Source organism: Rhipicephalus microplus, chromosome X (assembly GCF_043290135.1).
Source record: "Rhipicephalus microplus isolate Deutch F79 chromosome X, USDA_Rmic, whole genome shotgun sequence".
NCBI classification, from domain to species: Eukaryota; Metazoa; Arthropoda; class Arachnida; order Ixodida; family Ixodidae; genus Rhipicephalus; species Rhipicephalus microplus.
This window is the reverse complement of record NC_134710.1, coordinates 19832344-19851447: the sequence shown is the minus strand read 5'-3', so window position 1 is coordinate 19851447 and position 19104 is coordinate 19832344. Positions and strand designations below refer to the sequence as shown.

Sequence of the window (19104 nt, the reverse complement as noted above, 5' to 3'; positions counted from 1 at the left end):
GGCGCTTCCATCGGCTTTCTCAAGTGAAGGTGGAGCGTTGAGTGAAAGGACGTTCTAGAATACGGGGGTTAGTGTCTTTTTGAGGAGGCGCTCAGTGAAGCACCCAGACATAGGCGGCTATAGATAGATGAAGACGTGGAGCGCTGAAACTAGATGGAGTTCACTAAGAAATACATTCGCATGCAATGAAGTTTTATAGCTTTATTACCTTTCCTTTGAAAGAACATACACCACGGATTTCCCTTATTACATCACTGATATATTTGTTCATTTCGCAGTTGAAGGTTCATGAGACTCTTTGACCTCTTCATCATCACCGCAGCTCCAAAGAATCTTTCAGAGGAGCTGTTCAAGCTCGGGAAACTCCCGTGTCATTCATCCGAAAAATCTGCCTAGCCATGATGTCCCCTCTAGTTGTCTAGTAAACACTTCGTACAGCTGCACCTTCCTTGTCCAGCTTGGAAACCAGTCACAGAACCACGTAACAGCTAGTCGTGTAGCAAGTTACCATCATCGCAGCGGAGCATGTAGTAACGTGAAATGCCGCCAAAACCACGTGACTAGTGACGTGACATGCTCCCGCCAAAGTACACGTAACAACTAGTAACTTGGGAAGTTCTCGCCAAAGACACGTAACAACAGGTCAGGAGACATGTTCTCGAAAACCACGTAGTCACGTGACATGCTTGCTAGGTCGTCCACTAGCTACGCTGTTTGGTTCCACCCTAGCGCCACTATAGTGCACGCTGCGCACATTACTTTACTTCGTATTTGCTCAAGATTGAATTGAATTGAAATTTTATTTGCCCTGCAAAATCTTACAGGAACAGGAGCAGAGATTAAAGGCTATACAGCCTGACAAAGGGCCTCTGCTCCTAAATACAGTTCGGCACGCAGGCCACTGAGCATCTTCATATCTAGCAAATATTTTAGATATATTATTGCACAAAAATACAACAAACATTAGCATATTCTTAATACGCAGTGTGAATTAAACGAAAGAAATTTATCACGAAGCAACATTTCAACAGAACTTCATTGTTACACAACCTGAAAATACAACATTTGATCCTCGTGGCATATTGCAAATTTATAAACAAGATATTAGAAATCAAACTAACTTTAGGTAGCGTACTCATTATCATGATGCATTAGTATAGTTTTGATAATAGGGATTAGAAGGTATGGGATTGTAATCTACAAGACCTTGTAGACGATTTAGCATTGTAGGTATCTGGTATTGAACGTGTTGTTTACCTTAATTTGGCCTAAGTGTTGTGATGTTCTGGCGTTGCTGACGCATGTGGTAATTAGTACTTCCAGGTGTATTCCGAAGACATTGGGGTTTATTTTACTTAAACAATTGCAAAAGTCAGAAATGATACAGCTGTGTTACCTTTAACATTTCATATTTTTTAAAGAGTGGTTTAGTTTTTGAGTCTCTGATAATGCCTTGGCATTGTTCAAATGCTTGTAATACTCTCTTCTGGAGAACTAGTGACTTTTTGGGGCGAAGCTCCTTATGGCGTGGCTTGTGCGTCCTCCGTTGTCGTTGTGCGTAACCACCGGTGGCACATGCCCGAGAGAGTGGGTATGTGCCATAGGGGATAGACGGGTATGTGTCACTGGGGAAGGAGAGGGACAATCACGCGACTATAATCGCGATGAAAAGATGCGAGATGGTGGTACTTAGAGTGTTCACTAGATGGACGAACGGATGGACAGGCAGACAAGCAGATATACGGATAGACGGACGCGCGGATGGATGGATGGACGCACATTCGGACGTACGGACAGGCGGATGGACGCACGGACGGACACACGGACGGACACACGGACGGACGGTTGGATGCACAGACGGATGGAAGCGCGGACAGACTGACGGACGTTTTGCCCCACTCATCATTAGAGACAGGATTATAGGCAAACGCCTATTTTGTTCCTTGCGTTCCTATCGTGCCATTTTGATATATGAGCATGAATTAGAGGTTAAGAAGGGCTTTTATGGTGTTTTTATAGTGCCTATAACTGCCTATTTTGGGTGTTCGTGCCTAAAAGCCTATAAGTGCCTATAAAGCCTATTTTCACAATGAGCGTGTATATGATCGCTAATTGATATGTGGGGTTTAACGTCCCAAAAACACCATATGATTATGAGAGATGCCGTAGTGGAGGACTGCGTAAATGACGACCACCTTTGGTTCTTTAACGTGCACCCAAATCTGAGCACATGGGCCTGCAACATTTCCGCCTCCATCGGAAATGCAGCCGCCGTAGCCAGGGTATATGAGCGCTATTAAAGCCCAAAATTTCTTTTCGAGCGTATTGTGAAACTGTTATTTATGTAAAAAAAGAAGCATTTATATTTCCAAACACTATAAGGCTCAACGAAGACAAATCTGACTGGCTGCGAGCGATTGGAGGAGGAGTATGAAGAGTGCAAACACTATTTCTGCAGCATTAAGTCGAAGAATGTCTCAGCGTCTGCAGGGGAAAGAGGAGAGAGAATTACAGATGGCGAAAGAAAATAAAAGTGACGGCTATGGCCGAGGACGTGGCGATCACCTTTTATAAATAGCTGTCCAGTGCCCTGAAGGAACTGAAAAGCCCCATTAAAAAACTGGGGGTCGCGGTGGGAAAGGAAGAGGAGGTTTTTCTGGGCAGCTGCAGGTAGCTGGAGAATGAATGAAAAACACTGGGGGACCACTCATGGAATGCTCTTGTTGATTCAGTGGTAGCGAAGGTCGTCAAATCGTTATACTTCATACAGCGAAGCCTGAGACAGGCGCCGGCATGCTTACAATCAACGGTGCACTTAGCATACATTCACCGTATGCTTGAATGCGCTTGTTTGGTATGAGATCACTTGTCATATGTCTTTAAGTGACAAACATTAAAAAATACAGAACAGCGCTTCAAGGTTTGTCCTAAGCCATTACTCAAAAAATGGCAGCTGTAACAATATAAAAAATTAACTAGGATGGGAATTACTATCATCGCGTCTAATTAAACTGCGATTAAAGCTTCTATGTCAAGCATTTTATACTAAACCCATATTCTAAAATGAATGCACCTAAACAGTCCTCTTTGCGCAAGGGTAATTAAGATTTTAAAATGTCGTATCAGATATAATTTTCTATTATTTCGTTTTTGTTAGTTTCATGACAGAATGAAATGGCTTATAAAGAGAACAAAGTGTGTTGTGTCAATGAAGGCGTGCTTTCTTTGACATTGTAACCCATCTGCTGCAGCGCCTTCAGGTAAAAATGTGATGTGCATGCGGCCTTTGTTTTGTTTATAGTTTACTTTTTAAGCGTCTCTCTCTAGGTGACATAATAAGTTGTAGTTAGACACTAGAAATTCTTGCGTGCCCTATGAAAAGCGTTCTACCATGGTGATTTGTCAAATTGGTTCGCTACGAGCCACCACAGCATGATGCGAAGAAGCAAACTTGAATCCCTTGCCTCTCGTACCATGTAGTCATCGTGAGCCTTATTCCTTCCCCGTTTTCTTCGGTATCGAGGCTGGAGAATCACATGCCGCATATACGCACCAAGAACACCATGCGTAAGCAAGGTCACGCGCGCATGACGTGCCCCAGCCTACTCGTGCGCGTACGCCATCGATGTTGTGTCGATTCAGCGCTATCTGTTGTGTATTACCAGTTTCTGTGGCATGGATCAGTCAGTGCGTGTACTTTAGGAGAGGCTGGCAAAGATCATGTATTTTGACCGCGATACACCACGTCGCTCCATGAAACTGCGGTCAGAGACGACGCACCAAACACAAGCTAAGCGTTATAAGGGTTGGCGAAGGCACGATGCAGGAATGACGAGAAGACGAACGCAAGCGAAGTGGGGTAGTAGTAGTAGTAGTAGTAGTAGTAGTAGTAGTAGTAGTAGTAGTAGTAGTAGTAGTTGTTGTAGTAGTAGTAGTAGTAGTAGTAGTAGTGGTGGTGGTGGTGTAGGTGGTATGTGTGAATTTACGTAAAAAAGCCACAATATGAGGGACGCCGTAGTGGAGGGCTCCACAAATTTTGACCAACTGGTGTTCTTTAGCGTGCACTGGCATTGCACAGTACACAGGCATCTACTTTTTCGCATCCATCTAGATCTGACCACCGCGGCCACAATCCAACTCATGGCATTCGGGTCAGCAGCGGAGCACCCTATAGCGACTGGTCCACCGAGGCGGACGCTAAACGAGGGCCGATTGGTGAATAGCATCTCGGGGCAATTCAAAACAAAAATAAAAGTAATAACAAGCTGAGTTTCCGTTTGCACGTTTTATTATTTTTCTCAGCGTTTACTCATTATACTGATTTTGAAAGGGCAGTGCAAAGACACAGGGAAAAGAAAGACATAGAGACAAGGAGTGCTGTTTTTCTTTTCCCTTTGTCTTTGCGCTTCCCGCTTTCAAAAATTGATATGAAGCAGCTAGCCCAAATCAAAGTACTCCTCATTCATGCTACACAACAGAACACACAAATTGCACATGCCAAGTAGAATAATGTCACGTGCAACTCTCCTAATGTGGTACCATTTAAAATGCAGAATATAATCAGGAGATGCAGCCTTTTCCGTCTGTTTTTATATATACAGTTAGCAGAACGAAGTTCTGATGAATAGCGTACAGTATGCGACGTCCACCCACCAATGTCAATGTAGGTTCGGATCCCGGCTGCGGCGGCTGCATTTTCAATGGAGGCGGAAATGTTGTAGGACCGTGTGCTCACATTTGGGTGCACGTTAAAGAACCCCAGCTGGTCGAAATTTCTGGAGCCCTCCACTACAGCGTCTCTCATAATCATGTGGTGGTTTTAGGACGTTATCCCACATGTCAATCAATCAATGTCAATGTGAAGGAGCGACGTAAAAACGGGACCATTTCTTGCTGTACGTTACTCCGTAGATCTTGGGGCAAGTGACATTCATTAGAAATTGAGTGTTTTTTCCGCAACATGTAATTTTGCAAATCTTAACAGGAATGATCCCAAGTGCCCAATGCATTATTACGCTTGTCAGCTAGAAATGATCAAACCTAATGAGGGGTCCTTTAAAGTGTTCACCAATAGGGGAGAAAATGGTCCTACGCGATTAGACCTAGCATGCCCCTCTTCTGGGGTATCAGTGGTCTCGTTATTTGCTCCTGCGCTGCCCTTTCCAGCCACAACGAAACGAAAGAGACCCGTGAGAGTGTTAACTGAATGGTGGACACTTGACGCACAATGCTAGACAACAAAACGAAAAACCACATATGGCAAATCGCGCGGGAAATGCATGCCTATGTTCAATCGTTGGTACCTTTCTGCTATTTTACACATTATTTTTTTGCTTCTTGCCGTAGATACAAGTTACCGACGTCGTCGTTTTGGGATATATCAATTTCTGTAAAAATTTGTTGTGCCTATAATTATGATTTGGAGGGCCTAAAATGGTGGTTTACCAGCCTATCTTTGACACCTAAAACACACTTTTTAGTGCCTAAAAATCCGGCCTCTGCTCATCATCATTCACTCCGTGGATATGCTGTGATTTTTTATAGTTTGTTTGTGTGGTAGTTCCTCATACTAAAATACAGTAAGTCAGTTTAGAATAGAAAAGTGCATAATATAATTCTACCTGTAACCATTTTGGCAAAACCGCGATGAGCCTGTATAAACATCCCACGGTTCTACTAAGTTCTATCATTGATTTTTCTACATGTGTAATCCATGTCAAGCCCTCGGTGAACCATACGCATAGAAACTTCTGGTTGCTGACTTGCTCTGTCTCTCTGCCCTCAAATAAAACAGTCGAACTGTAGCTACGCGACTTATTAGGTGGGGAAATACCATGTATTTCGTTTCATCAACGTTTTTTTTACAATTCATTTAAACCAAGATGACCCGGCACCTAATATAGGTAGTCATGAACCAGGCGTTCAAGCTCTAGAATGGATGTACCACTGAAGAATGTGTTTGGGCCATCTGCATACATTATTAGCTTAGGTGAACGAGGGATATCACACAGGCCATTTATAATTATGAACAACAGAGGGCGGAGTATCGACCCTTGCGGTACCCCTCTGACGACTCGCACACGATACATCATACGAAAAAGCCCGCCTTGCAATTTTAACCACACCCATACGCCACCATGGGACAGAGTTGTATGTAACGCGTTACAAGTAATTGATTTCTTTAAATATTTACAGTTTCTTGTAATTATAGTATAAATGATTACTTTTTCGGAACTGCAACTTTCATGGCAATTTAATTTCATTTTATTGCAAAACAGTACGGGTAATCAATTACTGTTTTCCCCAAAAAATTAAGTTATAACCACTGTTCTGCGGTAGTTCTCGTTCCGAAAAATATGCGACCGCCCTGTCGTGACCCTCCGGCCTGTCATACGGGTGGTTGCTGCAGTGGATATTTTTTCTCCTTTTCCTTGACCTTACCACGAGCAACAGCGAAGCGCGACGCTTCATAGAGGACATGGATACTATAGCATCGAAGCACAATGCATCTACGAGCGGCTGTTCAAGGTGTTTGTATACGTTATAATACCGCCCTTAAATTCAGCGCTTGCATTGAGAAAATGTTGAGGGAACTCTTAAAGAGATAACGTGAAAGAATCAGCGACGACAAATTCGCAAAACAACTCCTGTTAAAGAAGAGTGGCACAGTCAGCGGCATTACGAACGTGCTTCTCGGGAGTACTCTTGCAAGTGGCACCTTCTACACTCAACGGTTTTGTCGGCCGCAGATGTCTTAATTGACATTGCAGAATTGTAGCGTTTAAATTTGACTTATTTTCATTTCTGGTTAAGAGCCGAGTTAAAACGGTGCTTCAGCTCAAGCTGTCTAAGTTCTGCAACATTTGCGCAAGAACATTAAATTATACACGTTGGATGAAGAAAGACATTAAAATGTGGGTCTATATGACGTCACCGGCCTTATCATAGCGTCACAGTGATGAGCTTCTTTTATGTCGTATCTGTAAAGGTAGATGTGATAACATTTACTTTATATTCCGTCTCAGAAGTTCTCTCCAGCTCTGTGAAGGTCACAGGGACCGTTAGCTAATAGAAAGGCTGATGGGCCCTCTCTTCAGCTCTGTGAAGGTCACAGGGACCGTTAGCTAATAGAAAGGGTGATGGGCCCCTCCACGTGTATTCATCCGCCTGGCGTCGTCTACTCTGCGTCTACCTGGCGTCTGATGGCATGCGCATGCAGGGCGAGTAAAGTGAAAAAAAAAAAAAAAAAAGCACTGCTGCACCCGTCGCAGCTGACACGATCCGCTTCGAATTTATCTAGTCGTCGTCGTGTGCTGCGCGTGACCCGCAAGTTACCAAATGGTGCTTGTATTTGCTTCAGCTTAACGTGATAATGCTTCGATGGCGATGTATTCGTGACGGTTTCCTTCTACTTCTATGTGAGAACCATTATCAAATTATCGGTGCGTTGAGCTTAGGCGGCGTGTCTAAACAAGCAGCTGACCTCGCAAACGAAGACAAAATGTATTTGGAGCTTCCTCTTCAGTGAGAGATGGCACAAAACGATGCCTCATTTCACCATTCATTTGTTGCTGCCATCGCATGTGGGTGAATAGGAAGCGCAACTTCGGATCGAAATAGATGATCGCATCTGCATGAGCGCTGCCATGTTGATTTGTAACCACATTTACCGGCGGTTACTGATACTGCAGTTAAATACACGTTACGTGAATGCGAAGAAGAATAAACGGTATCACGCATCGATTTGGCGTAACACGTAACAAACAGCCGGAAATCTCTTAACCTTGGCGATTGTGTGTGAATCAAATTTGGAACTATGCTTTCCGGTGCAAGCGTGTGGCTTGCTTACACGCTGTAGTCTTGGTGGTGCGGAAAAGGAGTAGTAAGATAGAATATAAAAAGGCGTGTTAGTGTTCACGTGAGTCGCACGAGTGTTTTTGCATGTCGTTCTGAATGCGGTTGGTTATAGGATTCACCTAGTGGATTGCGTAATTATATTTTATAGGAGCTCCCGAGGCAAACCTTTGGTGACCTCAAGATTTAAAACACATGCTCAGTTCGTCTGCTTAGGATGCCGAGAGACCCCGAAATCACAATGCTTCGTATGTGTAAAGTTCTCTCCGGCGACGTTTGACGGCGTTCCACGAAATGGAACGTTCGAGTTGAGACGCATCCACAGTGGCGGTTCAGCCCCAGGAGTTGTGCGAACGATTTAATTTCCCAGGGAGTGGATACGGGGATATCGTATGGACGTATCATCGCAAGGCCACTCACCACGCATGCGTCCTCGCCCTCGCGGCCGCCGGCGCAAATCATGTTCTCGTTCACTTTGTGCGAAAGCGGCTTCTGGCACTCGCTCCTGTTGACCGAGGGCATGCACAGCTTCTGCAGGGTGGTCGGCTTGGCGCCCTCTGTAAACGACACTCCGAATTATTGTAAAACCCAGCCGCAGATGGAATGCCACTGTCACGAAGCGAATGCAGAGCAGAGCGGTCGGCAGTGTGCCCACTGACGCTATTGCTCACTGGTTGCGTAGTGCTTTCGCAGAACTGATTTCGCATACTCGGTGAACAAACGTATAGGCTTATTTCAATTTTGGCTCATCAATGTCAGCCCGCAGATTGTATATGCAGCTCACTCTGACGCTAAATACTACTACTGCTACTACTACTACTACTACTACTACTACTACTACTACTACTACTACTACTACTACTACTACTACAAATAATAATAATAATAATAATAATAATAATAATAATAATAATAATAATAATAATAATAATAATAATAACATCACCACCATCATCATCAATCACTTATTTAACGTACCCCGGAAGAACCACGAGGTCTTAGTTCAGGTGCACGCGAGAATAAAACAATAAAAATAAACAATAGAATACGGACAGTCTTTAGAGAAAGAAATAGGATAAAGAGAGTAAAAACGCACTGACAAAAAGAAATCGGCGCAAAATTGGGAGAATAAAATAAAAAGACAAGCGAATCGTGAAGTGGGAGTGAAAAATAAAGGGTAATATACACAACTATGTAGAAGCCTTCTTCAAATACAGAAAAGGGAAGAATCTGTACATAGTGTGAAAATATGTTAAGACAGTACAGAGCTAAGATAAAAACAATGAGTGAAATGTAAAGAACATCAAAATCATTAAAGTTAACATTATAGAGACTCTGTATTCTGGCAACGGTATACAGTGTCAAAAGAAGCTGGGAGGTACATGATATGGTCGATTCTCTCTGGTAAACTTACGCAGAATCCGAAAGTTTACACAACTGAGAAGCAAATGGCAGGATATCATACCGTGAAGTAGTTAGTAAAAAAATTATAGGTCGGCGTGATTTCGTCGGCAGTAAAGTGAATGCAATGATAATAATATGGCAGTGTTAGAACGAGACCCAGACTCATTTCTAACAAAACGACGGTTTTGCATGCTTATGAATTTTTTCTGGACTCGCTCAATGGCGTCACTGCCAGTTTTAGCGATGTCATTCAAGATAACACAGGCATACTCAAGTAGAGAAAGACATATTGCGGTGTAATGTTTCTGGAAAGCTGTAGAACTGAATTCTCGTGAGATTCTAGGAACACAACTAAAAGAATGAAGGCCTCACGTGGCAGTACGTTGAAGTGAGCAGAAAAATTGAACATGCTATCAAACAACAAAACAGCAAAAACAAAAGTCACCAATATCACTGAACTCATTAACGTTGCATAACGACACGGTATTGACAGAGTTCGGAAATGACACGATGGATGTTTTGCGAGATATGCCCATGAACTTGGTTTTTGAGGTATTCAGGGAAAGGTTATTGTTGCCACAACATTTGGAGAAAGAACAAATCTGACTGCAGAAAGTGACAGTCGTTAACTGAATGAATTTTCTTAAATAGCTTGATGTTATCGACATACAAGAGAAAAGAAGAATAGCGAATGGTTAAAGAACCATCGTTAACGTAAATTAAAGATAAAATCAGGCCTGATAGTGACTCTTGAGGGAGTTCACTTGTCACTTTGTACAAGGTGACGTTGGGCATTTACGGCCACATAACATGATCTGTTATGCAGATAGCTGTGCAGGAGATTCACAACAGACGAGTCAACATCAAAGTATGCAAGTTTAAACAAAAACAATGTGTGGCTGACCACGTCAAGAGCCTTGCTCCGGTCACAGTAGAAAACGTCTACTTGTCCTCTCTGAGAAATATGTGAAGAGATTCAGGAAACTTTAGCAAGATTGATTGATATGTGGGGTTCAACGTCCCAAAACCACCATATGATTATGAGACGCCATAGTGGAGGGCTCCGGAAATTTCGACCAACTCGGGTTTTTAACGTGCACCCAGATCTGAGCACACGGGCCTTCAATATTTCCGCCTCCATGGGAAATGCAGCCACGGGATTCGATCCGCAGTTCACGGGATTCGATCCCGTGACCTGCGGGTCAGCAGCCGAGTACCTTAGCCACGAGACCACCGCGGCGGGGCAACTATGGCAAGATTTGTGGCAGTTTAGTGGCCAGGGAGAAGCCCGTGTTGATTAGGAAACAATGAATTATTCACGCTAATATACAATATGTTGTGAAGAGCCAGCTCAAAGATCTTCGATGTGGCAAACAGTAGAGAAACAGAGGGATAAATAGAAACCTCAGTTTTGCAGCCCGACTAAAATACTGAAAAACGCGCAGTTTCCCACATGCTGGGAAATGTGGAAACGCTAAGACAGTTATTAAATATTGTGGTGACAGTGCTGGGGCAAATATACTATACCATAAGCCTTTATACATGGTGGAAGTAATGCCATCTGGGCCACATTATAAGGACGGTTTTAAGCACCTAATGTATGAGCAGATGAGCTTTTCATCCAGCGACAGACCACTAGATGTGCTAACTGCCTAGCGCTGCTGTCCTATCCGAGTCCTAAAGTATCAGGTCTTAGAAACAGATGAAAAATGCGTGGCGAAACACTTAGCGACGGCATGCACTTCGACACCGTCCGAGTCCAGTATATAACCTAAAGGGCCCCCCACTTTTGCTAGGCCGTTTGCGTACATACTCCAAAACTCAGCTGGCCTGTCAGAAAGATTTTTTTTTTTCGAATAAGCTATATATAAACTGTGGTTCCGTTTATATAGGCGTTTAGAGAGAGCTCGAAAAAAAGGTGAACTCTTCCTTCCACTTGCTGAAAGGAAAACATTTAGCCTTCTTGTGCGCACAATCTTTATGCTTAAGCGCACTTATAAGTTCAGGGGAGAACCAGTGAGGATATTTACAATATTTAGGTGTATATTGCGGAATAAACTTAAGCATTCTGTTTAATACAAGTTCCGTAAGCTTCTAAACCTGGTCGTTAACATTTGGTCTGTGAGTAACTTGCGACGTGCCCCGCCGCGGTGGTCTAGTGGCTAAGGTACTCGGCTGCTGACCCGCAGGTCGCGGGATTGAATCCCGGCTGCGGCAGCTGCATTTCCGGTGGAGGCGGAAATGTTGTAGGTCCGTGTGCTCAGATTTTGGTGCACGTTAAAGAACCCCAGGTGGTCGAAATTTCCGGAGCCCTCCACTACGGCGTCTCTCATAATCATATTGTGGTTTTGGGACGTTAAACCCCACATATCAATCAATCAGTAATTTGTGACGAATCAGCGGCTGGCAAGTAACGATAAAAACCAACATAGTCACCTTTCTTGAAATCAAATCTTGGAGATTGGGTGAAATCACTGGTTTAGCTCGTAGTTGCAGCAAATACAGATAATCTGACGTTTAAGTGGTGAGTAGAATTCGTCAAGACGAACAAGAGAGATGTCGGAGCATGAAACTTCAACGGGTTGATTGTATTACAAACAGAAGTCTCAGACGTTGTCTCTACAATTAACGAATGTGTTATGTTGCAGTAGAGAATGATACGCCAAAAAATCCAAGAGCAGACTGCCCTTTTTCTCAATGAAGTGATTATCATGAGAAAATCTAAGCGAGCTGTAGTCAATTCCGGGCACATTGAAGTCACCAATAACATTAGTTTTGTGCTCACAATGAGACGAAATCACATGGTCAATGGAAGATGTGACATCATGGAACAAGGCAGGGGAAATGCTGGGTGGTTAATGGAAACATCCAATAAACAATTTTTCTTCGGCGCTCTTGGCTGGTTTTTAACTAGATAGATTCTTCGAAATATTCCCTGTCTTTCCGTCGAACAGATTTCAGTGAACTGTCAATGGCAATCAGCACGCCACCGCCTTTGCGTTTGTTTGCACCTAAACCTCGGTCGCTGTGGAAGGTGGTGAAGGTTGGGGGAAGAGTCAGATGAGGGAATTTCAGAGCCCAGCCAGGTTTCAGAAATAGCGATAATAGGAAAAGAAGACGAAAGAACATCGGCGAAAAACTCCTTTGTCTTGGTACGCAGACCACTAACATTCTAGTAGAGAATGACCACGTTACACGGTACTTTCAACACTTGGCACTAGCACAGAGGGATGAAGCATGTCGTCGTGCAGCGCCCCACGAAAAGGCTTGAAAAGGCATCCCAGAGGCCACATCGAGGGGTCCTTCAAGCGCTGTAGTGTTTGCTTGTCAACCTCGATGTAGAAAGAAGAATAGGTCCGAAACTTAGTCTGGAAGCGCCGGCAAGCTATGGGAAACAGATCCATTTTTGATGCCAGCAGCAGTAGTGTCCGGGCTCAGCTTCGGAAGAAAAATGACCTTTTGGAGGTTGCGGCCGATGTGGCCGTTGAGAAATGGAAGTAGCTGAAGTCGTAATTGCTCCAAATGAGGCAGGTTTCTTCTTTCTTTCACCTTCAGGTGCAAGAAGAGCTGCAGAAGAGTTTGTCGCTGGAATCGCGCTGCGTCGCTCAGACGTGTCTTGAGCCGGCGGCAAATTCGACGAAGAAAGAGTATGAGAGAATGGTTATACACAGTACGCTGGCGGCTTGAAAATCGCAAATTGGTCACCGTTCTCCCGCACTGGGAGGGCCACAACTGCCTTCACTGGCACCGCGGCCATGCGGTCGGTTCGTCAGCAGCACCTAGTATCGTATCAAGTAGGTGTCAAGGCTGCCAGAACGAGACCCTCGTTATGAAATGAAAGGAAGTGTAACCTTAAAGGCTCGTTTCCTTTATTAGGCACGAAATCATCATCATCATCATCATCATCATCATCAGCCTGACTACGTCCACTGCACGACAAAGGCCTCTTCCATGTTCCGCCTGTTAACCCGGTCCTGTGCTTGCTGCTGCCAATTTATACCCGCAAACTTCTTAATCTCGTCTGCCCACCTAACCTTCTGTCTCCCCCTAACCCGCTTCCCTACTCTGGGAATCCAGTTAGTTACCCTTAATGACCAGCAGTTATCCCGTCTACGCGCTACATGCCCGGCCCATGTCCATTTCCTCTTCTTTATTTTAACTATGATATCCTTAACCCCCGTTTGTCCCCTAATCCACTCTGCTCTCTTGACTCGCCACCTCACGTGGCGAGTCAAGTAATCCAGGTGTTGACTCGCCACCTCACGTGGTGTACACCACGTGAGGTGGCGGTACACTACGTGGTGTATCGCCGGGATAAAAATATGAAGGACATTCTTGTCAGAGCAAAAACAAACACCCCCAAAATTCAATCAAGGTGCCATCCCTGCAGAAAAGCTCGATGCAAGGTGTGCCCACTGATGGTCACAACACGTGAATCCAAAGCGAACTTCTCGGATTTCAAATTCTGCATAACTGAAAGCCTTAATTCTGACTCCAGTAACGTAATATACATGCTACATTGCAACATCTGCGGACAAGAATATATCGGCCAAACAGACACGCCATTTCGGCTGCGGTTCAATAATCACCGGCACCACGCCACTTCACTGCCGAAGCTACCTTTATCTAGACATCTGCGCCTGCCAAACCACAGTTTTGAAAATATCAGCGTAACTCTTTTGCAGTCCGGTTTCTCAAACAGACGCGAGCGCGAACAGCGTGAGGCATATTTTATTTTCAAATTTCGAACATTAGTAGCCGGCATCAACGAGGACCCGGGTAAACTCAACTGCCTCCAAGAAGTAAGCCAGGAGGAAATTGGTGACAAAGATTGATAGCTGGAGACCATGCTTTTTTCTGACTGACTCGTACGTGTACACTGTCCATTCTTGTTTTTGTTTTTTCTTCATTCATTTTTTTTCTTCCTTTTTTTCCACATGCACATACAAAGTGTTTTCGTTCGGCCACCACTTGATGGCCATTGAAGGGAAACGGACGAAGATTAAGGGTAAATAGAGCCGACCGACCCATTAACGGGAAACCCTTCCTTTACGCATGCCACACGCTGACCGACCCATTACGGGGAAACCCTTTCTTTACGCACGCCGTCACGGACCTTCCCGGCACCGCGGCGACAATCTTGGGTGGCCCGACACACGTCGAGAACTGAACAGCACGTGATAAGAAACGTATGTGGACGTACACGGACAGTTGGTTTCGTTCTCAGTGTTGACAGTGGTTCTTCCTCTTTTTTACTTTCTTTCTTTTCTTTCTTTTTCTTTTTTTCTCCCCCCCTTCTTTTTAGTTCCCTCTCACTCTCGCAAACATGTTTCAAGGCGAGAGGGACGCGGCAGCAACGAAGTTTGGAAATTCATGTCAGTATAACTCATACCATGATGAAGGGAGGACCCCTCCCGAAACTGTTGGGAAATAAATATAGTTATCCTTGATGACAACGCCCCCGTTGTGCCATATCCCATACATTCACAAAGACTAACTGGCCCATTGAATTATTACTCCCACTATATATATATATATATATATATATATATATATATATATATATATATATATATATATATATATATATAGTAAATTTCGGTTCCTAACCTAAATCATCGTGAAGTTCAATACCATTTTATAAAACCACTCAATTCTTGGACGATCCTCCATAGTGTGCGTGAGACACATTTGAAGGTGAACAAAAATAGGTACGGCATCTCGTGGTCGTTCCAACCGAGAATGAGCGTCTTCCCACACATATTATCTAGATAGGGGCGCCTTTGCGGACATTTTGGATTAGTTCCGACTACAGTGGGTTATTTAACACAGCCGAAATGTTAGCTGGCCATGGTGACGCAGACAGACGCTTTCGCATTTCGCTTCCCAAAATTATTCTTATGTCATTATTAAAAGAGAGAAAAGTGAGCCCCGTAACTGTCTGCATCAGAGTGCGACACCTCAACAGTAGCTCACAGGGGATGGGGGTAAGGAGGCATTAAAAGGATAGGATTAAATGGTATAGAGATAGAGCGGAAGGAGAGAGCGTAACGCAGGCACAGCGACACCCAGAAGTAAGGAGAAGATAGGAAAGATGGACACGGTCGCAGGAGTCTGAGGACGAAGCACCACTCATCGAGAGATATTGTCGGCGTCAGGAGATGGCGTAGGGCGAACCAATTGGCTAGAGCTGCGTTGTCGTCGGAGATAGCGCGGGCACAACCGGTCGGCACGAAATCTGGTGAGCGAGTCTCCCAATACTTTTTGCCGCATGACGCTATTAGAATCAATGTATCCCAAAGATAACCAGAGTTCCAAATATATATTCTTTTTGTTCACGTACGAAACTGTTGTCATTCGTTAGGCGCACTCTCGCCCGAGTTGGTATACTGGCCACTGTGTCTATATGTTTTGTGCTAATGCACTTAAAATGTTCATTCTATGAATGGCGTATTGTACATGTATGGTCTGCAGCAGCCTTTCGCATGCATGCCAAGAAAGAGCGGCTTGTCGAATTGCTTTATATTCCAGTTCATCCTATAAGAATCTATAGTGACAACCCGAAAATAAGTGTAAGCTCCACTCACAGTAAAAATAAATTTTCATAGGTACCCTTAACGTCGATTAGTTTCTTGACGTCAATCAATAGTGATTGTTTTACAAAGCAGTCAAATTTCATCACATCACAGCACGCACATCCGGTCAGTATCGAAGACATGCATCTATGTATCTGAGATGCTATTTTTGACAATCTTCGGGTATATTGTATCTGTATCGTGATACGTACAGCAAACATGTATCATCAAAACTTCTTTTTGGGCGGGCTGGTTCATTGTAGAGCAAGGCCCGGAGTAGGAGCGCGAAACACGCCCGACAAAGAGAAGAAGACACGAACACACAGGCGCTGTGTGTCTTATTTCATGTGGGTGTGTTTCCACGCCTCTATTCTCTTACTCTAAAACGTGTATCGGTATATATATATATATATATATATATATATATATATATATATATATATATATATATATATTTCTGATAGAGGCATTGCCTGTCTAAAGGTACCAGCGTTGGCTCAACTCCGCTTCTCATACTCATACAGGCATGCGGTCACTAAGCAAGCTCGGTAAAGGCCTATCAACTGCTCTAGGATATACACGGACAGAAGACGGCAACACGCCCTCGTCTTTTGTCCGTGTATTCCAGCGCAGTTCGTAGACTTTTAAAATTAACGTGAACCAAATAGCCCGACTCGACGCTCTATACAGTAAAAAGTGTATGTCAACAACATAAAATGTATACTTATTTTCTGTTTTGCCTAGATGAAATTTCTGGTACTAGGTGAAATGAGTACTTGACTTTTCAAATAATCTAATTTCTTTCACCTTGTGAACAAATAGTTTTGTGTAAATCTTAGATCCACTTTGTAATAATACCGCATATTGTGAGAGTTTACCTATTGTTGAACCGATAACTTATGTTAGGGCACTCAAGACGTTGCGCACCAAATCGATTCTGCGAAACGCTTGCTGCCATGCTTTATCCGCCACAAAAGCGTGACTCTTGGTACAATAAAAGCCCCGTCTAGAACTAACCATGAAGCCGTCTTCCAAATTTGATAAATTAAGACTTCGCGAAAAGTTGATTTCAAACTCGATCGACAAATGCCAGGTGCATTTCAGCAGTCGCGGCAAGTCCCTTGTGCTGAGAGGACAACGAACGCTAACAAGAAAATGAAATGAGTTGTGCCTACGCTACAGTACAATAAAGTTACTGGGAATGCCGCGAAGCATAGCGAATGCGGGACGTCACAGGAAACAAAGCGTGCACTACTCTGTCATTTGAGCTACAGATGATAGGGAGAGTAAATTTCTGCAAACTAAAAAAAAAAGCATTGCCAGAAAAATTGTGTACATATACAAAAAAGCCTGTTTCTTCGGAAGAAATCAGAAACGAAAAATTTCTGTACAAGAACAGAAAAACAATACCATACAATGTATGCTGAATTCCTGCAAGAATGAAAAACAGGAAGCAGAGAAAAACAGATCTTGTTACTAAATGTCAATAAATTTGCCTTGCACTTTCTGTTTTTTTTTCAAAAGCATTTTGCAGTGTATCCGTCACATAAATGAAGCTAACCATTGACAATCTATTATGCTTACGCTAGTGCCCCCTGCAGCGAGGGCTGATGATGAAGCAGAGTCACGTGGTGGCGCTCACGCCTTCTTTTATCGGCGACTGGTATAAGAATCTTACGGGTGTAAGTTTGACTTTCATGCGATGAGATATACTTACTTGTGAATAAGGCTTTAATAATTATCGCCGCAGCTAGTGATAGTCGTCATAGAGGAACAGTATATCTTGGCGTACTGCATCTTTGTTTTGCTGCTGTCTTTGTTCGAAATGCTTCTTAAATCACAATTTTTCGGTTAACGCAGACGCTCTCTAAGCTTTCTAGAATTGTGCTTCCAGTACATTACGTAGGTCTATTCATTGTTTTTCTTTTTTGTGCGTTTTTTGTGTATATTACAACTTGCCCTTTGTAACACGCTGCAAGAATATGTTATGCTTTATTGTTATTGTTAAACTGTCTGCGTCATTCCTAATATTTACATAATTGAGTTTCCTGTGAAGTCAAGGGGATGTTCCGGACAAAAATAAAACAAAAGAACTGGGAGCGCCTGAAGTATTTAGCAAGAAATATTTCATTTACGATATAGTAAAATAACGATATTAAGTTTGCATTGTATCATAATAGAAATTATAAGAAATATTTGTTAGATATGTTAGTAAGGGGACCTAGAAACATACTTAATACTTTTCTTTCACAAGTGTCCCCACGCGCTCAGGCATTGATTTTTATATGACAACACTTTATGTGTAATTGCCGTAGACACTATAGTGGGGTCACCTGTATACCGTGTTGCTATATATGCACTTTCAGCGATTGTGTGATATGGAGCACCCTTTTTATTTAACGCAGATATAATCTTTCTTTAGTTCAGTTTAATTTTTTTTTAACTTTTACAAATCGCAATCGGACCTACGGGTGCCATTAGCGTCAATAGCAATGGTATCCTGCGACGTTTTGTGCCACTATGTGTCTGAAACGTTTCTAGGCTGCATGATGTCCCTCGCCGAAAAAAAAAAACTTGTTTCCCTTGTCTGACTATTATGTAAGCGTACAGTACTTTGCTGTACGTTGCGGCCTTCCCTCAGATGGCATCGGTGCGGTGTCTTTCATTTTATCTCTTAGGGCAGGGCACTCTAAAGTCGCCTGAGGTGGTGGGGCCGCAAGTACTGAATTTACCCTATAGTGCCTTGTTAGGACAGGTGATAAGGGGGGGGGGGGGGGGGCAGGGGGGCACGGTCTTTGGAGCGAGGAAATGGTTTGTCGAGAAACTGCAGAGTTAGGGATAACCCTAGGGTTTAGTCGGCCAGATTTGGCATACCTTAGTGCATTTGTGTTAAGGGGGAGTTTGATATGTATAAACAGGTCCCGAAACCGAGTGTAAGCCTTCAGCACATTTTAGCTTTTCTCTTCTCGCGTTACATTATGATGTTCTTTGCGTTACTTATTGACTTAAATACGTGACCGTTTTCGTTCATTTCTTTTTTTTTCTTGTTTGGTTTTGTTAGTTTCTCACGTACTTCGTGTTGTTCTATTTTTTTTCGGTGGTATTACAGTAAAGTATTATTAAAAACACAATAGCTTCTAGGGATATTTTGCTCATACGACGTCCTTGGGAAGGCCAGTGGGAACTGCAAGGGCTAACGTTGGCTGGGAGTAATCCCAATTCCTTCTAATCCTTGCCAAACATCTTTACACTAAGTCTTGTCGTGGCCACC

General features: G+C 43.4%; 1 protein-coding gene across 1 annotated transcript in view; it reads right to left on the bottom strand.

The window, feature by feature from the left end:
- Positions 1 to 19104, bottom strand: part of LOC119175697 (trypsin-1) — a 115589-nt gene that overhangs the window by 11582 nt on the left and 84903 nt on the right. The window contains exon 6 of the mRNA XM_037426637.2: positions 8275 to 8411. Within this exon, the coding sequence (XP_037282534.1) occupies positions 8275 to 8411 (137 nt within the window). The remainder of the gene's footprint in view (positions 1 to 8274; positions 8412 to 19104) is intronic.